Source organism: Chiloscyllium plagiosum, unplaced genomic scaffold (genome assembly GCF_037043375.1).
Source record: "Chiloscyllium plagiosum isolate Xiang-an unplaced genomic scaffold, Cpla_swu_hap1 HiC_scaffold_19, whole genome shotgun sequence".
NCBI classification, from domain to species: domain Eukaryota; kingdom Metazoa; phylum Chordata; class Chondrichthyes; order Orectolobiformes; family Hemiscylliidae; genus Chiloscyllium; species Chiloscyllium plagiosum.
In genome coordinates, this window is record NW_028270157.1 from 22,783,151 (window position 1) to 22,809,744 (window position 26,594).

A 26,594-nucleotide genomic window follows, 5' to 3' on the forward strand; every position below is an offset into this window, starting at 1 on the left:
GGTAGAAGAGTTGAGGTGTAAATTATCAAAAGCTAAGTTAACAATTGTCTTCAAATTGTTGATGAGAAAATTCTTGTGCAATCTCTTTTCTGAGTTTTGGAAGGGAGTACTTGGTGCTGAGGGTTGCAAACCATGAACTTGGATTCATCCTTGTCCTGTGCTGAACAGGTTATGGGAAAAGGTGGGGAGCTGCTGTTGTTGGCCTCTGTCTCCTGTGGCCCAAGACTTGATCACTGTTCAGTGAACCACTTAGAAAATGGAAAATGCAAATTTGAGATGTTAGAAACAGAGGAGAATCATGCTATTCCTCCCCATTAATGAACAATGTATAGACTCACTATCCGTGGCTCACATTTTAAGATTAATCATCTAACTCTTGCTTCTTTGCCCCTGATGTTTATCATGACACCAGTTGTGATGATGCCTGCAACTGCTTACAATTTAAGGTTTTGAAATTCTCTCCCCAAAAATTTACACCTCTTTTCCTTTTTCTTCCTTTTAGACACTGCCTAAAGCCTATGTTTTTTGACCAGGCTTTTTATACTTGGCCCTGATATTGCCTTCTATGGGTATTGTGCCAAATTTTGTTTCATAATACTCCTGAGAATGTACCTTGAGATATCTTATTATTGTAAAACTGCTATATAAATGCAAATTCAAGTTGATGATATTGTGTTATGAAACTACTTTCCCATGTGTAACTGTACTGCAACGTGCGTCACATAATTTTGCAAGTGTTAGAGATGAATGGAGCAGATGCGGAGAACACTGAACGTTTTGAACCTGGCATTGGAACCTTTGATAATTGAAGAAAAGTTGGAGGACTAAGGGGAAAATGTTGGAGCAGTTGGATTAATTAGATAGTTCTTACAAAGAGTCACAGAAGATGGTGAAGAAGGTGTTTGGCACACTTACCTTCATCAGTCAGAGCATTGAGTACAGAAGTTGGGATGTCATATTATGTTTGTACAGGGCGCTGATGAGGCCACATCTGGAGTACTGCATACAATTCAGGTCACCCTACTGCAAGAAGGATGTTATTAAACTGGAAAGGGTACAGAAAAGGTTTACAAAGTAGTTACTGAGACTGGAGGGTTTGAGTTACAATGAGAGGCTGGATAGGCTTTTTCGACATGGACCGTTGGAGGCTAAGGGGTGACCTAATAGAAGTTTATAAAATCATGAGGGGCATGGATAAGGTGAATAGCATATGTCTTTCCCCCAGGTTAGGGGAGTCCAAAACTAGAGGGTATAGGCTTAAGGTAAGAGGAGAGAGATTTAAATGGGACCCGAGGGGCAGCTTTTTCACATAGAGTGTGGTGTGTATAGGAATGAACTTCCGGAGGAAGTGGGGGATGTGAGTACAGTTACAATGTTTAAAAGAAATTTAGGCAAGTAAATGGATAAGAAATATTTGGAGGGATATGGGCCAAGTACGACAGGTGGGACTAGTTTAGATTTGGACTATGGTTGGCATGGATTGTTTGGACTGAAAAGTCTATTTCTGACTTTATGATTCAGTGCCCCAGCACAAGGCACAAGGGAATGCATGACCCAAAAATCAGGGGTCATCCATTTAAGACAAAGGCAAGGAGAAATTCTTTCCTCACCTCACTGAGGAAAGCCCTTGCACCTCATCTTCCTCAAGACATGGTGAAAGATTTTTAATGATGAGGAGCTGCCGGTGTTGGACTGGGGTGGACAAAGTTAAAAATCACACAACACCAGGTTACAGTCCAACAGGTTTATTTGGAAGCACTAGCTTTTGGAGTGCTGCTCCTTCATTAGGTAGCTAGGTGGGGCAGGATCATAAGAGACAGAATTTATAGCACAGGATCATAGCGTTATCCAACCGATACGCTGTATCATATAAGTTGGATGAAACTATGATCTTTTGATGTAAGTTCTGTGTCTTATGATCCTGCCCCACTAGCTACCTGATGAAAGAGCAGAGCTGCGAAAGCTAGTGCTTCCAAATAAATCTGTTGGACTATAACCTGGTGTTGTGTGATTTTTAACCAGATTCTTGATAATAGACGGGTGAAAGGTTATCAGTGAGAGAGCAGGAATGTGGAACAGTCAGATCAATTATGATCTTATTGAATGGCAGATTGGATTTATGAGGCCAAGTTGCCTACGTCTCCTTCTAATTCGTATGTTTGTATGTATTCGCACATAAGGGTGAGTCCTGTAAAGGTGGAAATAACATCAGAATGGCTCACTTTTCATATTTCAAAATGTCAACACTTATGTGAAATCAGTGAAGAAATCCAACAAATGCCATTTGCCTTGTCTTTTATCAAATAGAAATGCAGGCAACATGTTCATATATAATGGAGTACACCAGACAGGAGTGTTTCCTGATAGTCTTTGTAACTGTGATGCACTGATATCAACGACATTGGCATCAAAATGCTCTAACAGCAAATTGACTATACTACTCAGTGTTAATATTGCAGGATGTGTGGGATGGAAGCCCTGATAATAACATTTAAGCACTATGCAAATTTCAGCACAACAGTAAATTCGTTGATTAATTACGCAACAACAGCAGTCAGTTGTCAGATGCTTCAGTGACCGTAAAACATTTTGTACACACTGGGCTGAATTTTACCAAAAATTGATGAAGTGTCAATTTCAGTGAGTTTCAAGGAGGGTTTCAGTCAGTAAGCTTCAGTGGGTTATCACAATTCATTTCGCACGCATCATGCCCTAACTGCGTCATGTTCACGCCATTGAACACGCACCAGCGGCAAAGCTACTCTAGGCTTTGTGCTGCTGGTGCTATATTTAAAGCCTGGCCATGTACCAGGTCCAATGGAGGGGGTTGGGGATGGGGCGCAGTTGCGCATTGGAAATGCCACTGGGCTAGGTTACCCAGCTTAATGTTCTTGGGACATGGGTTCAAATCCCTACGTGGCAGATTTTCAATAAAAATCGGGAATAAAAAGCTAGCCTCATGTCAACCGTGCAAACACTGTCAATTGTTTGACTGCTTCACTAATGTCCTGTAGGAAAGGAAATCTGCCATCCTCACCTAGTCTGGACTACAATGTGACTCCAGATCCACAGCAATGTGGTTGATTCTTAACTACCCTCTGGGCGATTAGGAATGGGCAATAAATACTGTCCTGGCCAGGGATGCCTATGCCCGGTGAATGAATGAAAAAACGTATAGCCAGGAATTACCATTCACAGTAAACTTGGAGAAGAAATGATGAAGAACAGCTTCTTAAGGCACTTATGTTGCACAGATGGCACTACTTTGGGAAGTGAGCCTGGATTTCCGATGACTGGATTATCATTTTTGCAGAGTAGATGTGAGGGTGACACACAGACCCAGTGGGAATTGCATTGTAGCAGACTCCGAAGATATTGCCGGCAAATTGAAGATTCTGTTTGCCAATTCTCCTTTGCCTGGCACCCTCCAAAAGCAGCCATTTGTTAGATTATTACAAATTTCATGTAACTCCTGGGTAACTGTCAAACTAACCCCCAAATAACCACATACCCTCAACTATACCTCATCCAGACATAGCCCCTGACCTTACCTCATTCCTTCACAACCCCCGAACTCCCAGTGCATCGACACCCACCACCAAATCCAACACCCTTCTCTTGTCAATTACTAAGACCTGACACCCATTCCCATACTTGTGACCTAACATCCCTGCCCCCTCCACTGGACCCAACCCACCTGCCCCACTCTGGGTCCCGCTTTCCCTTCCCTGCCATTAGACCTGACCCCTTTTCCATGCCACCAGAGTCTCGATACATTTATGGATTGAGGATTGACAGATTCCATACACGTCCCCAGTGGATCCTCAAGAGACAGCCAATTGCATAAATGTTTAGCACAGCTGTAACCTTAGTGACAGCCCCTGGGATAGGATGGTCACCCACCCTTTCAATTTGCTCCACCCAATGACACAGTTCTGTGACAGTGTTTTGGGACATTGTCATTCAATGCTGGCAAACCGCCTCGCTCACCTGAATGACAGACTCTGGGCCTCCTGTATGTCTTTCGCATCTCGTCCTGAGGGAGCCTTTCACTGCAGCCTCTCCACGTGCTCAGTAGCCACTGGAGATTGCGGCTGGCTTTCTGATTGTCCTCCATTTCTCTGTGCACAGCAGCCACATGGAAGATAAACTGCTGCTGCACTGATTCACGGTTTCATTTGGCAAATAATATGGGAATGTCAGAAACAAAACAACTCTTAATATAATGAGCATTTGGCATTCACATTAAATGCATCATGATAGTTTAGTGTAGTTTTCCATACATTGGGCATGGAGGACTCCAGTGAGTCTGTGGATCTTTGACACAGTAGGCCCTTATTTTGATGTCTGCAGCACAAATCATGTAGCGCAAACACAGTAGGAGATTGTAAGTAGGGTCTGACTGCTGAAACATTCACAGCACCCCACCCCAACCTGTGTGCTCTTGCACTTTACGAATATTACGAATTGTTCAAAGTGAAAGGAAATCAGCCATATGCCCTTGAATAGTCTATGGATTTTGGATTGCCTTTATGAATTGGAGCCTACAGGCAAGACCTTTTGAGTCATCTTTGATTACCTCTGCTTCATAGAGATGACTGTCATCAATCTGTATTGACCAATGACATAGTCAAGATTGCTTGTGACCAGGATTTTTATTTAATACAATAGGTCACAGCAAGTATTTCACATGAAGAATCCTCTGCTTAACCTGTACCATGTAAGTGGCTAATTAATGCAACTAATGGGCCTCCCATTGTTGACAAGTATAGCCCTGTCCTTGGACAGAAAAGAAATACTCAATCTCAGTCTGGACGAGGTGGTAGTCATTTTTCATCTCCATTGTGTTATCCCCATGATATGGAAGTGCTGGTGTTTGACTGGGGTGGACAAAGTCAAAAATCACACTGCACTGGACTGTAGTCCCACAAGTTAATATGAAGCCACAAACTCTCGCAGCCCCACCCCTCCTTTGGGCAGCTGAAGAAGAAGCGGGACTCCAAAAGCTTGTGGCTTCAAATAAACCTGCCGGACCATAATCCGATGTAATGAGGTTTTTGACTTTGCAGTTTAGATGAGGGTGAAAGGCAACACAGGAAGCATTTTGCAGATTAAGTCACAGTCTCAACGTGATCATCTCTGTGACACCTCCACCCCACCCAAATGTTTATGTTGCTTTCTTCCTTGCACTCCTGTCAACCCCATCAATTCTGAGCTTCCCCATGTTCTCACCCTATTCTTTCATTTAAATCTTCATATCTCCCCACATTACTCCTGAGTCCTAGGCCTACATGTGAGTCATCCTGAAGCCCTGTCCCATGTTGAAGCCAATGTGGTGGTGACTATTGCTAATTACCCTCCAAACCCCTTATACACATGATGTAATCCATGTCCTCCAATGCATTGTTATCTCCCACCTTGTATTTTGATATTGCACCCCTTCAACGTTACTGTCCTCTTTGTATCCAGCATGTGGCTTCCAATTCCCACAATTTTAACTTCTTACACCACAGCAGTGGCGCCTGATAAGCCTCCTCATACAGAACATGAGGACTGACTGTGGTCCATCCCTGACTGACTTGGAACGACAGTCTGCACTGATGACTGACTGGTGCCCTGACTGGTCTCTGTGCAGCACGTGGGCTGACTTAACACCAAACCTGATGCACTGGACCTGAGGATTGCCCCTGACCCACTCCAGCAACTGCAGTGATACAGATCCTCTAACCATAAACATCCCGAGCAGCTGATTGAATATGTTCAAGCTTCTGTGCTGGTTTCAGACAATGCTCTTGACTGGCTGCAGTGGGACCCTCTGATGGACAACAGTCAGCTGGACTTGGCTGTGGACTGCTCCCCTTAGACTTTGAAACAAAGTTGTTTGTTTTCTGTGCGCTTGCCATGTAAGGTGCTGGTACATGCTGCAGGCATGAGACTGACATAGCATGGTGATGTCAAACACCTTGACTGACCATTGCTGGAAACCATGACAAGCTGTCTGTGTATGCTTAAAAGCAAGGAGTGATGTGAATACTAAGATAAAGTGAGATCTGCAGATGCTGGACATCAAAGTCGAGAGTGTGTTGCTGGAAAAACATAGCAGGTCAGGCAGCATGCGAGGAGCAGGAGAATCGACCAGGCCAGAGCCCTTCATCAGGAATGAGGCGGGGAGCCTCGGGGGTGGAGAGATAAATGGGAGAGGGTGGGGGATGGAGAGAAGGTGGCTAAGTGTGCAATAGGTGGATGGAGGTGGGGGTGAAGGTGATAGGAAGGTGGAGCGGATAGGTGGGAAAGAAGATTGACAGGTGGGACAGGTCATGAGGACGGTGCTGAGCTGGAAGGTTGGAACTGGGGTAAGGTTCGGAGAGGGGAAATGAGGGAAGTGGTGAAGCCCACATTGATGCCCTGGTTTTGAAAGATCCCGAGACGTTGTTCCTCCAGGCATCGGGTGGTGAGGGAGTGGTGATAGAGGAGACCTAGAACCTGCATGTCCTCGGCAGAGTGGGAGGGGTAGTTGAACTGTTTGGCCATGGGGCATTGTGGGTGATTGGTCAGGAGATGTTCCCTAAAGCGCTCTGTGAGAAGGTGTCCAGTCTCCTCAATGTAGAGGAACTGGTCCTTCTGGGAGCAGATGGGATAGCATTTTTGCAGGAGGTGGGGTGTGTGGAGGTGTGGGAGTCGGTGGTTTTGTAAAAAATGTCAGTGTTGAGTCAGTCCTTGTGGATGGAGCTGGAACATACCTCTGCAAAAATGCTATCCCTTATTCCCAATTCCTCCGCCTCCACTACATCTGCTCCCAGGAGGACCAATTCCACCACAGAACACACCAGATGGCCTCCTTCTTTAAAGACTGAAATTTCCCCTCCCACGTGGTTGAAGATGCCCTCCAATGCATCTCATCCACGTCCCACAACTCTGCCCTTGAACCCCACCTCTCCAACCTCAACAAGGACAGAACACCCCTAGTCCTTACCTTCCACCCCACCAACCTCCACATAAATCGCATCATCTGCTGACATTTCCGCCACCTACAAATGGACCCCACCACCAGGCATATGTTTCCCTCCCCAACCCTTTCTGCTTTCCGCAAAGACTGTTCCCTCCATGACTACCTGGTCTGGTCCATGCCTCCTAACAAACCACCCTCCCCTCCTGGCACCTTTTCCTGCCACCGCAGAAATAGCAAAACTTGAGTCCACACCTCCCCCTCACCTCCATCCAAGGCCCCAAAGGTGCCTTCCACATCCATCAAAGCTTCACCTGTGCTTCCACATATATCATTTATTGTATCCGTTGCTCCCGATGCGGTCTCCTCTATATTGAGGAGACTGGACACCTTCTCGCAGAGCACTTTAGGGAACTTCCCCGGGACACCTGCACCAATCAACCCCAACGCCCATGGATGAATATTTCAACTCCCCTTCCCACTCTGCTGAGGACATGCAGGTCCTGGATCTCCTCAATCATCATTCCCTCACTACTTGATGACTCATTTTCCACCTCAGGACCCTTCGACCCCAGGGCATCAATGTAGACTTCACCACTTTCCTCACTTTCCCTACCCCACCTTACCGCAGTTCCAACCTTCCAGTTCAGCACCGCCCTCATGACCTGTCCCACCTGTCAATCTTCCTTCCCACCTATCCGCTCCACTCTCCTCTCTGACCTATCACCTTTACCCCCACCTCCATCCACCTATTGCACTCTCAGCTACCTTCCCCCCAGACCCTCCACCTCTTCCATTTATTTCTCCACCCCTGATGCTCCCAGCCTCATTCCTGATGAAGGGCTCTAGCTCGAAACATCAATTCTCCTGCTCCTCGCCTGCTGCTGATCTGCTGTGCTTTTCCAGCAACATACTCTCGATAAATACTAAGGTGACAGTTCATTTTTAATGAGGTGGGAATGTGCAAAAAGTCAAAGGAAGGCAGGGATGCTTTGAGCATTCAAGTCGGTGAATGAGCATGAAGACAACAAGCTAAGAGCTCTGAGATGCATCCTCTTTCAATGCATGGGGTTGGTGCCTTGTCCCTGTGAGCAAAGTGGCTAACAGCAACAGCATGCTGAAATGCTTTGGTGCACTCTACAGTGGAATGAAAAGGTGAACTCTATTACAAGTGGATTGGAGTTGTGCCAAGATGGTGAGGCAGATGCTTGTTTGATATCCATAGCTGAAGAATACATATGGTCCCACCCATGGAGGATACCTGGAATATTGGGAAATACTGACCAAGATGGAGGCCTGGGCGAGCAAGCAACAAGCTGGGGCTGCCAGGTACCCTCTCGGCAATTGATGCTGTGTAGATTCCACTGCATGGTGACTAGCAAGCTCTTTATAAATGAGGTGAGATTAGGTAGTAATGCGACGTCAGTAGGCGTCTCGCCACTTATGAGTGTGATTCTCATCTCTTCATTAAAACCTTGAATGGAAAACCAAACCTTCTTCCTTGATGTTCAGAATTTCATTTTTCTATTCTTGCCATTGCTCACGTTGTTCAGGGACTGCACAGATGCTGCCTACTGTCTTTTTAATTGCTAAATGAGAAAGTAAAATGTTAGTGGGATGGTGGAGGGGAAGTGGGTTTTGTGGGTGTAGAATAGACATTGAACCAGTCTTTAGTGTAAGCATCCATTCCTGGCCTTCTGGAAGGAGACATATGCTAAAATTTAAAAGAAAAGGCAACATGCTTATTCAGCCAATATTTGAATACTTCAAATTGTGAAAGTAAGCTTTATGTCATTGCAATATAATAACATCAATTTGAATAAGTCACAAACGCAATGACGACTCGATACTCAGCCAACATAATGCTGTCGCCCTTCCAAAGAGCCCAATGGCTGTTATACTTGAATGCTCCTCCATTTGTTTATCATTAGATACCTTCAGGCTGTTTTCTGCAATGACAGTTTCTTGAGAGTTTGCCATGCTCAAGCTTTGCAGGCAAATATTAACACTTAAATACATTGCAGCTGCACAGTGTATACTTTAGCATCTATTCTACCCAGTCGCATCTTACTGCTAAGTAATGACCTTTCAGTTTATTTCCCAGTTGATATGGCAACCACTGCCGCACTCATTGATTCATCTATACTTAGCTGCTTTTTTTTATTAAAGGGTGACGTACAGCATTATAAATTTATGACACCAACTATTGCCGCCAGAACACTAAATCTACGCATCAAATTGCTATGTATATGACTGTTGAAGTTTTTGTAAATCTATGTCCCATGGTGTAGACCCTGGTAAAGCAGACTGCAGAATCTACTCCCTAGTATTGTGGACTTCTCTCTTATTTGAGGATGCCAGTCCTTTGAGTCCCCATGCTGTAAATGTGACCTGAGGTAAAATGTCCTCTTTTCTTCAATGATGTTCGAAGATATCAGATCTTGCAACTTTGCCCAGTGTAAGGTGGACACTTTCTGATTGCCTGCCTGCCTTTTATGTGACTGACTGACTGACATTAGAAGAAACATGAGGTGAGGCATATCTCGTATTGCCAATCTGATAGTTTCAAATTGGAAACTCAGGCGATCATAGTACTTTCTGGAAAGTAATGTGTCTGCTTGGTCGTTTTTTTGATTCAGTGTAAATGCTTGAATAGACAACAATGAAAACATGCCAGGTAATACTGACAAATAGTTAACACATTTGTCAAAAATCTCTCTCTGTGCTGTTTTAGCTAGGGTGAGGCATTAACCTGTTTTAATAGAGTGATTTAAATTTTCTACATTAAAAGAATATATTTCAGATGAATATGAAAGAAGTGCATTGATTATAATCAATCTGAGTTGTAGGGAGAGTTTGGACAAGCTTGGACGTTTTTCTTTAGAGCGTAGGAGACTGAGGGGGAACCTTATAGAGATATATGAGATTATGAGAGACATGGATAGAGTGAATGCACTGTCTTTTTCCCAGGGTTGGGGATCAAGGATAGAGGACACCAGTTTGAGGTTAGAGGGGAAAGAATAAAAGGGAAACAGAGAGGCAACCTTTTTACACAGAGCGTGGTATTCATATGGAATGAGTTGCTGTCAGAAGTAGTTGAGGCAGGTACATTAACAACATTTAAAAAGCATTTGGACAAATACATGGATAGGTAAGGATTAGAAGGATATGGGTAAAGTGCAGGGAAATGTAGTTAGCATGGACAGATATTTTGGTCATAGGCATAGGTCACTTTGGGCCAAAGGGCCTGTCTCTGTGCTGTAGGACTCCATGACTCTTTCTGTAATTATGAGATTTTAGGGACAATTTACTTCTTTAAGCCTTGATTCTACTTCAGTTCCTCAGCCATGTCAGTGTTTTATACACCAAGATCCATTTGTCAAATGAGTCAGCAAAAGATTTTCAGAGATTTGTGGATGTTTTATTGTAAATTTATAGTAAAGTACTGTTATGGTCCCAGCTGATGTTACTACTGAAATCTGGTTTAATAAATCCTTTTTAAAAATTTAATGCGAAGATCTTTCAATGAAACACAATTATGCAATGTTGCAGGTTGGTTTTAATAATAGAGCATTTTTTATGCAAAAAAAATGAAGACAAAATAGAATATACAAAGCCACTTAATACATAACATAGTCTGAAAGATTTCAAAGCATGTGATAACAATATAATCCCATCTATCTTTACAACATCACTTTGCAATTCAAACACTGGGGAGAGTTGTCTTCTCTATTACATCTACCGGTTTGACTTATCTGTTTCTTCCAATTCCCAGTCTTGAGAGTTAGAGGGCCTTTTCTTGATTGGTCACACAATTGACCTTAGACTTTCTCAACTTCAAGTAAGTCCTTCAAGGTTCTAACCAACCCCTTCTGGTCTGGAACTTCCATCTAAAATCTTTACACTGAGGTAATCTATTATTTTCTGACCTTTCGAAACTAAATCCTTACTCCAGGAGGAGGAATAGTTTTCCTATCAATTGTGTGGGTGAATGTAAGTGTAAAGCAGTCTGATATTACTGCACCTGGGTCTGCTTCCAAGACTTGATAGCACTGTGCCTTAAGAACTCAGCATTATTTCAAATCAGCCTGTTCAGAAATGTTGAAATACACTTCTAGAGCAGGTGGGACACAAATCCTAGTCCACAGTGGGGATATGACCACAGCACCACAAGAGCTGATATTTTGTACTTCCAATCACACTGTTCAGACATGTTCTTATGTGATATGTCATTTGGATGACATCAGTGTTTACGCAATTTCTCAGAGGAGAAAATGGTAATGGATTATCATCCCTGAAGTTAAGTAACACTTTCATTTACATGGCCTTACTTTTGTCTGTTTTGACCAGGACACCGAAATGTCCAGTTCAGCCAATCGATGATATACATTGCTGTGATAGATCACTACCTGGCAGGGCGTAATTGAATGTATCTAAAACGAAGATACTGGAGGACTGACTTAAGTCTCTGTAGCTTACACAATATTTTCTTGCTGTCACCCTTATCATATTTGCCCTCAAATCCATCTGTTTCATGAGGTTTTTCACATTGTTGACTCTTTAACATTGGTCATTTCCTAATATTTGGAGTCACACTGGAATCGTCCAGGAATTAATCCCTCTGAATTTCTGAAAGTAACTTGTTGTCAGTTTTCACCCCAGTCCTGCATTCACGTTGGCTTGGAACTCAATTAAAACTGCCCCTCCCCACTCATATCATCTTGCAGCAATTTTGCTCTTATATGTGTCCCTGAAACAAAACCCCTTTGACTTGAGAGTTAATAATCATAGAGTCTTCCATGGAGAAAGTGAGGACTGCAGATGCTGGAGATCAGAGCTGAAAAATGTGTTGCTGGAAAAGCGCAGCAGGTCATGCAGCATCAAAGGAGCAGGAGAATCAATGTTTTGGGCATAAGCCCTTCTTCAGGAACGAGGAGGTTGTGCCAAGCAGGCTAAGATAAAAGGTCTTTTTTAAGAGCTTCAGGGCAGAGGAGATGACCTGGGGGGGTGCAGTGAGAGAGGGACTCACTCGTAGAGGGAGGAGGAGAGCTTCTTCAAGGAAGGCATCCTTGCAAGAGGATTCGCAGTAGGTTTTATCTTAGCCTGCTTGGTACACCCTCCTCATTCCTGAAGAAGGGCTTATGCCCGAAACGTCGATTCTCCTGCTCCTTGGATGCTGGTAGAGTCTTCCATCCAAAGTCCCATTCATTTCTGGTTTCTCTAGTCCCTGCTACGGAAGGATCTTAGATGTCTGTAAGGCGGATGGAAAAATGAGAAGAGGTGTGGTTTTCCACCCACCATATTACTACAGAACTCCCAACATATCCTGCAAAGGTAGCTAGAAACAATGGTCTCCCAAAATGTTTTTTCAGTGCAATAGCCATTGGTTCAAAAAGAAAAGTTAAACACCCATCAAAACCAAAAGTCTGGCTGTGTGCATGATCCAATAGTTTAAATGCCAACACAAACTCTGGAGTTACTATTAACCTTTTATGTAACCTATCCAATTCCACATTTTTCTTAGTATTCTGAAGAAAGGTCTCTGCACCCAAAACGTTAACTCTGTTTCCCTCTCTACAGATGCTGCCAGAACTGCTGAGTTTCTCAAACAATTTTTGTTTATGTTTTAGATTTCCAGCATACACCATTATTTGGACTTTAAAAAATATTTTTACTATGTACTGATTGTCCATCTCATTAAATGTATCATACATTGGCCATGCCTTGTAGGCCTCCAGCAAGTTATTCTTTTTGTAAACATCTGCCCATAAATTAGATTAGAATCTGCCCTTTTCGGTATCCATGTCTTTTACATTCGGTTTGAAAAATAGTTTATTCATAATTTTACTCCTTCCTAATAAGAATAAAACCAAACTCATACCTTCCTGCTTCTTGGATAGGGTCCATATCTCTGCCTCATTCCTCCACTGCTCATATGGGTTTAATTCTGAAAATGCAAAGTGGATAATCATAATTCATGATCCCGCAGTATGACTCATATTAAAAAGCCATCCGGAGCTTTGCTTCTGCTGGAAGCAGGAATAACCTTCTACTTTCTATTTCTTCCGCCCTGAACAGATTAATGTTAATCCTCTGCTACCATGGCTTACACTGCAATATTGATAATGTTGAATTAGGCAGCAGAAGGCATTTAGACATTTACAAAAGTTTCAGTGTAAATCTGCAGTGTATTACAAACATGAATTTTCAGCTTTATCTTCCAGACCCTTTCCCGGACTTAATATCAAGGCACTGTCCCTAACCCTAATGCTAACTCTAACCCCTCTTCATTTTACATTTATTGTTCATATTTGAAGTCAGGTGCTGAGTAACCAAAGTGAGCATCAGTGAGTAGTTTATTACTGAACAAATGCAGTAGCCATTAGTTCGCAAAGAGCAATTAAACACCTGTCAAAACCAAATGTGTGTTTTTGTACATGACCTAATAGTTTAAATGGCAGCACAAACTCTGGAATTATCAAGTGCAGCTTGATAACACTGTCACTGACCGCTTCCATCACTTTGCTAATGATCGGGATTAGACTGATTGGGCAGTGATTGGCCGGGTCGGATTTATTCTACTTGATGTGTACAGCACTCACCTGGGTAGATGCCTGTGGTGTGGTTGCACTGGGAAAGCCTGGCTAGGGGTGAGGCTAATTCTGGAGCTCAGGTCTTCAGTACTGTGGCTGCAATGTGCTCAGGGCATATAGGCTTTCCAGTTTGCAGTGTTTTCGGCTGTTTATTGATAGCACTTGTTCTGAATCGAATTGGCTGAAGACTGGAAACTGAGATGCTGGAGAGATCAAGAGGCAGCTGCATAACAAGGAACAGTGAAAGCGCCTGCCATACTGCCTCTCATTATCACTCAATGGTGTTGCTTACCCTGTCAGTATAAAGCTGGCTTGAGGGGCCTTTTGTGGTGCATTGGCAGTGTCCCTACACCCGGACTGGGAGGTCTGGGTTCAAAGTCCCACCAGTTCCAGAACCATGTAATAACATTGCTCAGCATGTTGGTTAGAAAATACATAGTGCTAGCTAAATACCATGCTTAATTCCCCACAATTAATATGCAAATGAAAATACCCTGGATGCTGGAATTCTGAAATAGAAACAGGAAATTTGAGAAATGCTCAGGCAGTCTGGCAGCATCTGTGATGAGTGCGACGATTATTACTGGATATTACTGTGGGAGCTGGGGTGAATCTTATAATGATCATCTCTTGCACCACCACAAGCAAAGTTAGTTCCAAGTAGAGCAATATTAAACAAGGAAGCTCTGCAATGACAATTCACTTTGGGCAGCTTAGACAATATGGGAGTTGAACTTGTGTTAAACCCCTCCCCCCAATCCAGGAAGAAATGTAGCCACCAACCATCTCCCCCCACCCCCCCAACAAAAAATGTAATTACCCATAAGCTTGAGCTGTTCTGGTAGCACCAATACTCAGTAGTGGCCACTGCTGTGACTGCCAGGAGGCCCATGGAGATTGAGAATAGATGCCAGAGCTAGGCACCTAGTGGTGGGCATCTTATGCCACGGAGATACGAGGTGCCAGGTTTTCAAAGCCAGATGGGGTGACACAAACATGTTGATTAGGGAGCCCTTAATTAACAGGATTCCTGTGCCTCCACGTCCTCCACATACTTCCGACCTTTTGGATATAGTTGTTTTAAAAAAAAAAGGCGTTGCCTTTCTCACCTGTCTGCCACTAGTCAATGTATTATGGCATTTGAGGCACTCTATAGGCCTAAAGGTTGGCAGGCTTATGGGTGCCTTACCAACTAAAACCTCCTGTTATGGTAACTGGGTTGTGCTCCTGTACTCAAAATATGCCCCCTGCACACATCATAAAGCCCGACTTTCCAGGTCAACAGCAGGTCTTTGTAATCACGCTGGCTTTAGTTTAAGCATCTGCATTCACCACAAAGTGCATGTAAAATGCAATCTCCTTGTCTTTGTCACTTGTTATCACTGTTCCCTTTGTGCCAATACTCTGCTCTGAATCTGAGTCTGATACTCCCAGAAGGTGCTCCCTGAGTGAGGTGGAGATGTATAGTTGGTGGCTGGAGTGGCAGACTCAGAGTTTTGAAGCCTAAGACTTGACTTGGTCCATGAAAGCACCTTCTATCAATCCGTCTCTTGCAATATATATGGACTCAAACCCAATCTGAACCAAACACATGCAAAAACTTAAACATGACAAACTAAACACTACCCACTAGAGAAATAGTGACATCCATCACCCCACAAGGACCAAGATTATTCTCCCCACTCAAACCTTATCAATTCATGTGGCTTACATCAACTGACAGGCCATTAACATTCTGTAGAAATCTAGGTTTCTCTCTTGCTGAAATAGCTGTCAGATTTGATTTTGATAGGCTTTTGTTCGGCAAGGGTTATGAGTAACATGGGTAGATGGAGTTAAGAATTGGATCTGTCATGATCTCCTTGCATAACAGAGCTGACTCAAAGAGCTGAAGAACTTCCACCTGTTCCTGTTTTTCAATCAGACCTGTATCCAGAAAGAGTGAACTGAGTGCAGTTTGAAAAGAATTCTAAGAACGTTTCTTGTATAATTTGTGAAAAGCAGTCGATAAGTGTGTAGATAAGTAAGCATTTCTCTCTCTTCCTAACACTATTCATGCATCATTTTGTAATATTTTAAGTCATGTTTTGTAATATTTTGAGTCATGTAAACTCAATTGCATTTTTAATTTTATTGTTGACATCAGCTCTGAGGTGCGCTGAGACTATATTGGAGAATGTGGGTGGATTAGCAAATTATCTACCCTCTGCCTCAGCAATTAGAACATTTGCTGAAACAAAATTGCAGTTCGAAGTCACCCACATAGCATATGGGCTTAAAACTCCCTTATTAACTGAAAAGTAGGAGAATGTGACCTACTAATTTTAAAAGAAAAGTATATGGCTGTGATGTTTGTAACTTATAGAATTTCATAAACTCATAGTTATAGAGTCATACACAGCAGAAGCAAACCTGTTGATCCAACCAGTTCATGCCAAACATTATCCCAAACTAAATTAGTCCTGCCTGCCTGCTCCTGACCCATATCCCACCAAAATATTTCCTAATCATGTACTTATCCAAATGTTGTAATTTTACCCACATACACCACTTCTCAGGAAGTTCATTCTGCATCAAAACCACCCTCTATATAATCAATTTGCCCCTCATTTTTTTTAACTCTCTCTCCTCTCACCTTAAACATGTGCCCCCAGTCTTAAAATCTCCCATGCTAGGGAAAATACGACTGCCATTAACTCTACCCAAACTTCTCGTTTTTTCATAAACTTCTGTAACATCACCTCTCAACCTCCTACGCTCCAGTGAAAAAAGTCCATGCCTATCCAGCCTTTCTTTATAACTCAAACGTTCCATACCCAGCAACATCATGAAAGATTTCCAACAACAATTGCCAAGTTTTAAGATCATACTTTCACAAATTGTGTAGAATGTATTCGCTGCTGAATTCTGCATATTGAGGGAATGGAGTTAGCTCTGCCTAAGTGACTAATAAATGCTTTTCTGGCAATTTTTCATCATGGCAACAGGATGTTGAAGTTTATCAATCAAATCTGTTTCTGTATTCACAAATGTTGCCGCACCTGCTGAGTTTCTCCAGCACTTTCTGTTGTTTTACCAAGGCACCTGTAAGTGTGTGGAAATCTTTGTTTTCACTAAACACTTGTTATTTACAGATAATGGGAGATTTCCTTCTATCAGCTGAGTCTGTAGTTAGAGTAAACTTGGTACAAGACCAGATGGTAGAATAGGGTGTTAGAGTACCAACTCTCACAATTCTTTATAAGTCTTGTTCATGCTGCTATCAGATGGAACAAATAGAGAGTACTTTACCTTGGGGAGGAAACAAAGGTCACAAAGCTGAGTGAAGTCATATGGTTCATAAATATCACCCCCCCCCAACAGAAGACCCTTCCTTACTATCACAACACGTTGCTGCTCCTTATTTATGCACTGTATTAATGCCTTCTACAGCTGTAATCAGAGGTCTTCTCCAGTTCTTGATCATTCTTTGCTTAACAATCTTCTTCTTGATCCCTGTATTGAACTTACCTGTTGCTAATTTTTACCTGTGTTCTTTTGCTATACAGTCACAGGGAGAATTGCAATAATGCTCAGGATTAACATTTTCTGTTCTCATATATCTTCATAAAGTTCCTTCTTATTTGGCTACTTACGAGGCTGAAGAGTTGATTGATTGAATTTTTTAACTGAATGTGATGGGGAGGGAATGGTAGGATGGAAGTGAATGCTGTTTTATCGATCCTGTCCAATGTTACATTAAAGTTCATTGACAACACTCATGTACCTTCCTGTAGCTGGTTTTGCAACAGAGCTGGTGGAGAGACAGAACTGAGTTTTCCACCCTGTCAGGCAGAGTTGGTAGGTAAACTCAAGGAAGGCAAACAGAGGAAACTAACCTTAGAAGGAGAGGAACTTCAAAACAAGGAAATTTGTTGCAGTAACTGAGTAGTGATATTTGATAAGAAGAGTGAGAAAATAGATTGAGGTCCTTTAGTGCTTACAGTTATCCACTAGATAATGCATCATCACAGATGGTACATTTCAACTCCCTGTCATGCTAACTCCTGAGAGAGGTAAATCCTGCCTTAAATCCAATACATTTGACGTATGTTAATGTTGTTCCTACCAATGTACTGGAAACAACTTTTAAGAACATAGTTAAAAATCACACAACACCAGGTTATAGTCCAACAGGTTTAATTGGAAGCACACTAGCTTTCGGAGCGACGCTCCTTCATCAGGTGATTGTGAGCGTCGCTCCGAAAGCTAGTGTGCTTCCAATTAAACCTGTTGGACTATAACCTGGTGTTGTGTGATTTTTAACTTTGTACACCCCAGTCCAACACCGGCATCTCCGAATTTAAGAACATAGACATTAATAATTCCTGGCAAAATGTCGTTCAATTGAAAGAAAAACAAATTACTTGTTTTTTTTTGTGACAGATCTGTTAGCAGTACCGAAATATCCATATGCTGCTATGGAAAACTGGGGACTGAGTGTGTTTGTAGAACAAAGGATATTACTGGATCCTGGAGTTTCCTCCATTCCCTATTTACTGGATGTCACCATGGTTGTCGTACATGAAATCTGTCATCAGGTATATAAGCTGAGTCAAAACAAGAATGGCTTACAATTTTGTTATCACAGTATTAAGTCCTCTTTCCAATCTTGTGGAGAATTTTAAACACCCTGATGTTCTGATTTTGTGCCTAAATACCTTTTGTTTACTCCCAGTGGTTCGGTGACCTTGTGACTCCGATTTGGTGGGAAGATGTATGGTTAAAGGAAGGATTTGCTCACTATTTCGAATATGTTGGCACTGATTACCTTTACCCAGACTTCAACATGGTAAGTTCATAGCCAATATTTTTGCAAGCTACTACACACCTCACTGACTAGCTGCAATTTTGTCAGGATCAAAGGGCAGTCTATTTATAACAATACTCCAATACTCTATTTATAACAATGCACCAATCTGCTGTGCATGTAAGTGTTACTACCTTTTATATGATAATCACTTGAATCAAGTATGAAATTTGTTCAGAAAGACATTGCGTTAATGTGTTTTTTTTGTTGGAGTAAGTATGATGTTCAAAAGATGCCTTCTAATTTTTTTAATCCCAAAGCAATTTTTAGTACCAGCATTTATCCTGAAATCTGTAATTCCAGCCAATAATTAAAAGTTTTAAAAAATATGATAAATATGTTAAAATATAAATAAAACCTTTGGACTGTATATAAAAATTGGATGGGATGGGTTTGTAATGCTTGCACTAGATTCAGTTTGACGTAAAATTGATGAAGAAGATCAGTCACCTGTTAAGATCTTGTGGTGCTGTGATAGTGTACACCACTTGGCCAGAAGGTATGAGTTCATGTCACCTGCTGTGGAAGTATGTCATAACATTCCCAAAAAGGTTGAGTAGGAAAACTACCTTTGGTCAGAAAAGGCACTTAAGTACTTGTAAGGAAAGGTAAGTTGTTGCATATTTTTAAAATCACCTGTTTACAATCAGCTTTTTTCAGTACTCATGAAAGATCGCTAACCTGAAATGTTAACTCAGTTTCTTCGACCACAGATGCTGCCAGACCTGCTGGGTATGTCCAGCATTTTTCATTTTGGCTATGAACTGTGATAACAGTGTTTAATGTACATTGGTACCATTTGGAAATTTGTATTCTGAAAATAAAGACCGATGGATTTTCATTTAAGTCTGTGAAGGTAATTTTTTTAACATGTCAGAAAGTCATTTGGTACAGTACTCTAAAACATTGTTTGCATGAAAGCATGCAATTCAGTCAAGTACATAGCAGGATATCTGTAGTGTTAGTTGATTGAAAGATTTACACTCCTGACTCCATTACAAAAGAGAAAGTGCTAGAAAAGCTAAAAGGTCTTAAAATTGATAAATCTCCTGACCCTGATGGGTTACATCCTAGAGTTCTGAGGGAGGTGGCTGAGGAAATAGTGGAGGCGTTGGTTGAGATCTTTCAAAAGTCACTGGAGTCAGGGAAAGTCCCGGGTGATTGGAAGATCGCTGTTGTAACCCCCTCGTTCAAGAAAGGATCAAGACAAAAGATGGAAAATTATAGGCCAATTAGCCTAACCTCGGTTGTTGGTAAAATTCTAGAATCTATCATTAAGGATGAGGTTTCTAAATTCTTGGAAGAGCAGAGTCGGATTAGAACAAGTCAACATGGATTTAGTAAGGGGAGGTCGTGCCTGACAAACCTGTTGGAGTTTTTGAAGAGGTGACAAGTAGGTTAGACCGGGGAAACCCAGTGGATGTGGTCTACCTAGACTTCCAAAAGGCCTTTGATAAGGTGCCACACAGGAGGTGCTGAGCAAGGTGAGGGCCCATAGTGTTCGAGGTGAGCTACTGGTATGGATTGAGGATTGGCTGTCTGACAGAAGACAGAGAGTTGGGATAAAAGATTCTTTTTCAGAATGGCAGCTGGTGACAAGCGATGACCCGCAGGGTTCAGTGTTGGGGGCGTAGCTGTTCACTTTATATATTAATGATCTGGATGAAAGGACTGGGGGCATTCTAGTGAAGTTTGCTGATGATACAAAGTTAGGTGGACAGGCAGGTAGTACTGAGGAAGTGCGGTGGCTGCAGAAGGATCTAGACAGTTTGGAGGAGTGGTCCAGGAAATGGCTGATGGAATTCAATGTGAGCAAATGCGAGGTCTTGCACTTTGGGAAAAAGAATAGAAGCATGGACTGCTTTCTAAACGGTGAGAAAATTCGTAAAGCCAAAGTACAGAGGGATCTGGGAGTGCTAGTTGAGGATTCTCTAAAGGTAAAATGCAGGTTGAGTCCGTGATTAAGAAAGCGAATGCAATGTTGTCAATTATCTCAAGAGCGTTGGAATATAAAAGCACTGTTGTGCTACTGAGACTTTATAAAGCTCTGGTTCGGCCCCATTTGGAGTACTGTGTCCAGTTTTGGTCCCCACACCTCAGAAAGGACATACTGGCACTGGAGCGTGTCCAGCAGAGATTCACACGGATGATCCCTGGAATGGTAGGTCTAACATATGAGGAATGGCTGAGGATCCTGGGATTGTATTCATTAGAGTTTAGAAGATTAAGGGGAGAACTAATAGAAACTTAAAAGATAATACATGGCTTGGAGAGGATAATACATGGCTAGGAAATTGTTTCTGTTAGGCGAGGAGACTAGGACCCATGGACACAGCCTTAGAATTAGAGGGGGTAAATTCAGAACAGAAATGCGGAGACATTTCTTCAGCCAGAGAGTGGTGGACCTGTGGAATTCATTGCCACGGAGTGCAGTGGAGGCTGGGACGCTAAATGTTTTCAAGGCAGAAATTGATAAATTCTTGATGTCACAAGGAATTAAGGGCTACGGGCAGAATGCGGGTAAGTGGAGTTGAAATGCTCATCAGCCATGATTGAATGGCGGAGTGGACACGATGGGCCGAATGGCCTTACTTCCGCTCCTATGTCTTATAGTCTTATGGTCTTATGGACTTTTTGTGATGTACAGAGATATCAGACCAGGAGCCCTGAGTTTTAGCTCTGATTTCAGTTCTGAAGAATCATATCTATGGTTCAGGGAAACAGTTTTTGCTCTAGCAAGAGGACTTTTTTTTATAGTGAAATTTCCAATTAGTGAGAGTTTTTTGTATAGATGTTTTCAAGTTGTTGAACTGAAAAAGATGTTTAGGTCAGTAGAAAAGAGATTCTGGCTGAAAATGTGTTGCTGGAAAAGCGCAGCAGGTCAGGCAGCATCCAGGGAACAGGAGAATCGACGTTTCAGGCATAAGCCCTTCTTGCTTATGCCCGAAACGTCAATTCTCCTGTTCCCTGGATGCTGCCTGACCTACTGCGCTTTTCCAGCAACACATTTTCAGCTCTGATCTCCAGCATCTGCAGACCTCACTTTCTCCAGAAAAGAGATTCTGCCCAGCAGAATTGGAAATAAGTCAAAGCTGTTTCAGTTACTGTAGAAGGGGAACTAGAATGAGTCAGTTTGTTAAGGAATTGAGTGTTGCAATCAAAATGATAATTCTCTGGGATTGAGTATCTGGAAAGGATATTGCTGAGAAAAAGATTGAAATCTTGATTTGTTTATGATTATATCTTTCTGAACTGTCATATATATTTGATTTTTGTTTCTTTTTTGTGCAATAAACTTGTGTTCTTGTGTTAAAGAACATTGGCAGCCTCTTGTGAATATGTCCAAACACTAACCATCATGGTAACCAATTGTAGAAATTAAATTTATAATCCCTCAAATCAGGTTTCATTCTGAGATATGAATTATACAGTATTACAATCAGCTGAGGTCATAACAAGATGTTATGTTGTTGGTTTGTTGGAACTGTTAACCTTGAAATAAATCTTTATTACATTTTTGCAATAAGATTTGCAATCTTCTCCTCAGTATACATTTTTTAATTTTGCTTTTTTACACGATCAAGATAGAGAGTTTCTTATTGTGTAATTTATGGTTAACAAAGATATTCACTTGATAATGATCTTTGAGTCAGTGTAACAAATTTGTGCACTTGTAATCCACTAAGGGTATTTATTGCCAGCTTTTAAATGTTGCTGTTTCTAGTTCAACAATATAAATAAATTTGACAAGGACCTTCACATGTTTTTAAAAGCTGCTAAGTCTCGTTCAATTGACTGTGAATCCACAGAGAGTTAATCTTGTACTTGTGTGAAAATCTCAGGAGAAACAGCGATTTCTGACGGACGACCTTCATGAAGTGATGTTGCTCGATGGCCTAGCAAGCTCTCACCCAATATCCCAGGAGGTCCTGCAAGCAACAGACATTGACAAAGTCTTTGATCGGATCGCTTACAAGAAGGTGCTGTGATTGACTCTGTTTGAGCAGAAGACTATTTCATTTTTTTTTACAGATTAATATATCTTGTCAATTTGAAATTGTCTTTTCTGGATGTTGAAACTTAACTTTGTATTATTTTGTACTTAGTTTCTGTTGAATGGGTGGAGATATGGAGGACAGGGTCAGGAAATTGTGCAAACCCTATTTAGGTTTCAGCTGCCATACTATGTCCATTTCTGGACACCCCATGATGTAGTGTCATTGGATAGGATATAGAAGAGATGTACTAGAAAGGATCTAGAGGTGACTGATTGCAATAGCTGATGTCTTGATATCCAAAAAGGTGCAAATTTAATATAATTGAAGGGAGAACTAAAAGTGTCATAACAATTTTTTTCCCTCTCTATTACTGTTTAGGATTTGCAAGGGGGACATTCCTAATAAGCTGGTGGATACAGATTCCTTGAAAAAGGAAATTAGAAAATACTTGAGGGAGAGCAAAAAAACATGCAGGGTTCTGGAAAGAGAGGGGGAGTGGGGCTAATGGAACAGTCCTTCAAAACAGCTAGCAGAGGATTAACAGGCCAAACAGCCTATCTGTAGTGTTTGATGTAATGGATTTTACATGACAGCCCGGTTCCTATCAGCTGCTAGTTGAACACATTAGACAACAGACAATAGACAATAGGTGCAGGAGTAGGCCATTCTGCCCTTCGTGCCTGCACTGCCATTCAATATGATCATGGCTGATCATTCCTAATCAATATCCTGTTCCTGCCTTATCTCCATAACCCTTGATTGCGCTAGCTTTGAAAGCTCTATCCAACTCTTTCTTAAATGAATCCAGAGACTGAGCCTCCACTGCCCTCTGGGGCAGAGCATTCCACACAGCCACCACTCTCTGGGTGAAGAAGTTTCTCCTCATCTCTATCCTAAATGGTCTACCCCATATTTTTAAGCTGTGTCCTCTGGTTCAGCACTCACCCATCAGCGGAAGGTTTCCTGCCTCCAGAGTGTCCAATCCTTTAATAATCTTATATGTCTCAATCAGATCCCCTCTCAGTCTTCTAAACTCAAGGGTATACAAGCCCAGTCACTTCAGTCTTTCAGTGTAAGGTAATCCCGCATTTCAGGAATTGACCTCGTGAACCACGCTGCACTCCCTCAATAGCCAGAATGTCTTTCCTCAAATTTGGAGACCAGAACTGCACATCGTACTTCAGGTGTGGTCTCATCAGGGCCCTGTACAGCTGCAGAAGCACCTCTTTGCTTCTATACTCAATTCCTCTTGTTATGAAGGCCAGCATGCTATTAGCCTTCTTCACTACCTGCTGTACCTGCATGCTTGCCTTCATTGACTGGTGTACAAGAACACCCAGATCTCTCTGTACTGCCCCTTTACCTAAATTGATTCCATTGAGGTAGTAATCTGCCTTCCTGTTTTTGCCACCAAAGTGGATAACCATACATTTATCCGCATTAAACTGCATCTGCCATGCATCTGCCCACTCTCCTAACTTGTCCAGGTCACCCTGTAATCTCCTAATATCCTCATCACATTTCACCCTGCCACCCAGCTTTGTATCTTCAGCAAATTTGCTAATGTTATTGCTGATACCATCTTCTATATCATTCACATATATTGTAAAAAGCTGCGGTCCCAGCATGGATCCCTGCGGTACCCCACTGGTCACTGCCTGGCATTCCGAAATGGAGCCGTTTATCACTACCCTTTGTTTCCTATTAGCCAACCAATTTTCAATCCAATCTATTACTTTGCCCCCAATACCATGCGCCCTAATTTTACTCACTAACCTCCTGTGTGGGACTTTATCAAAAGCTTTCTGAAAGTCCAGGTACACTACATCCACTGGATCTCCCTCGTCCAACTTCAGAGTTACATCCTCAAAAAATTCAAGAAGGTTAGTCAAGCATGATTTCCCCTTCATAAATCCATGCTGACTCTGTCCTATCCTATTACTACTATCCAGATGTGCCGTAATTTCATCCTTTATAATAGACTCCAGCATCTTTCCCACCACTGAGGTCAGACTAACTGGTCTATAATTTCCTGCTTTCTCTCTCCCACCTTTCTTAAAAAGTGGTATAACATTAGCCACCCTCCAATCCTCAGGAACCGACTCAGAATCTATCGAACTCTGGAAAATAATCACCAACGCATCCACGATTTCCCGAGCCACCTCCTTCAGTACCCTGGGATGCACATTGGGGCAACCGACTCAATATCCTAACGGCTGTCCTGCAGCAACATAATGTGGGGAGAGTATTAATTTAAGGTGAGACTTCCGCCCATTTCTCAGGAGCAAGTCCCACTTTCAAGAGGCTGCTGGCCAGCTGGATGATTGGCAGCTCTGAAGCTTCAGCTGTTCACCTGGAGAATATTACTTAAAAGGATGATGGCGGATAGGCAAAGACAAACATTTAAGGAGCACTTCGAGGAACTGCAATCATTGTTCATTCCTCTCTGGTACAAAAATGAAACGGGAAAGGTGGCCTGACCATGGATAACAAGGGAAATTAGAGATTGTATAAGATCCAAGGAAGTATGTACAATTTGTTTAAAAAAACCCTAGTAGACTTGAGGATTGGGAGCATTTCAGATTTCAGCAAAGGAGGACAAAGGGATGATTAAAAGGGTTGTACAAGGATGAACTTGTGAAGAAATACCTATAGAAGCTTTTACAATCAGTTTTATACACGAAGAGAAAAAGATTATTGATAATAAATGTAGATCCCTTTCGGTCAAAATTAGGCAAGTTATATTGGGGAAACAAAGAAGCGGCAGACCAACTAAATACATACTTTGGTTCTGATTTCACACAGGATGATACAAATAAAACTTTGGGGTACTCAGGGACTAATAAGAGGGAGGAACTGAAGGAAATCAGTAATGGATGGGAAATTGATGGGATTAAAGGCTGATAAATCCCTAGGGCCCAATAATCGATATTCCAGAGGAATTAATGCAGTGATCTTAGAAATGATGAGCGCATTGATAGTCATCTTTCAAATCCTCTAGACACTGGAACAGTTTTCATTGATTGGAGGGTAGCAAGTTTAACTCCACGAATTAAAGAAAAGGGAGATAGAGAGAAAAGAAGGAAGTACAGATGAGTTAGCCTGACATTGGCAGTTGGGAAAATGCTAAAATCTATTATAAAAGATTTTGTAGCCAAGCACTTGGAAAATAGTGGCAGGATCGGACAGATTCGGCATGGATTTATAAAAGGGAAACCATGCCTGACAAATCTATTGGAATTTTTGGAAGATTTAAGTTCGGGCATTGATAAGGGGGAGCGAGTGGGTGTGGTTTACTCTGACTTTGAGAAGGATTTTGATAAGGTCTCAGATAAGAGGTTAGCATGTAAAATTGAAGTGCATAGGATGGATTGGGGGTAGTGTAGTGACATAGATTGAAAACCCGTTGACAGACAGGAAACAAAGACAAATAGGGCAGTATGGTGGCTCAGTGATTAGCACTGCTGTCTCACAGCACCAGGGACCCAGGTTTGATTCCAGCCTCGGGCAACATTCTGTGTGGTGTTTACACATTCTCCCCATGTCTGCGTAGGTTTCCTCTGGGTATCCGGTTTCCTCCCACAGTCAAAGGATGTGCAGGTTAGGTGCATTGGCCATGCAAAATTGTCCGTAGTGTCTAGATGGGTAGGTTAGGTGCATATACAGGGTTATAGATTAAGCGGTGGGTCTGGGAGGGATATTCTTTGGAGGGCTGGTGTGGACTTATTGGGCCAAATGGCCTGTTTCTACACTGTAGGGGTGTTCTATGTTCTAAATGCATCTTTTACCAAGTGGGAGAAGGTGACTAGCGGGGTGTTGCATGGATCAGTATGTGGACCCTAGCTATTCACCCATACCATGGGCAAGACACTGCCGGGTGGGACCCTTGAGCAGCTGATAATTAGTGTGTATTGTCTCGGGGGCTTTGAAACCATGATTTCTCAAAAATGTGATTGATATGAAGTTGCTGAGCATGGGTGTCCTCCTGAGGCAACATCATCAGGTAGGTGTGCATCACTGAGGAAGCCAGCAAAAGCATTGGCTGCAGGAAGAAGACTGTGCAACATTTGGGTCTTCAGAAATAGAGGGCGACAAACATTTACCTGTGCCACCTGGTGGAGTGAGAATTCGAGCCCAAGCAGGGGTTGTTTGCTGGTGATTAAGGTTAACAACACTCTTATCTCCTTTGCCTCTGCCTTATTGACTGC

The 26,594-nt window shown here is 42.2% G+C and overlaps 1 protein-coding gene across 1 annotated transcript in view; it reads left to right on the forward strand.

Moving 5' to 3' along the window:
* Positions 1–26,594, forward strand: part of LOC122559754 (thyrotropin-releasing hormone-degrading ectoenzyme-like) — a 112,670-nt gene that overhangs the window by 46,112 nt on the left and 39,964 nt on the right. Inside the window, exons 6-8 of the mRNA XM_043709719.2 lie at positions 17,965–18,119; positions 18,257–18,370; positions 22,231–22,368. Of these exons, the coding sequence (XP_043565654.2) occupies positions 17,965–18,119; positions 18,257–18,370; positions 22,231–22,368 (407 nt within the window). The remainder of the gene's footprint in view (positions 1–17,964; positions 18,120–18,256; positions 18,371–22,230; positions 22,369–26,594) is intronic.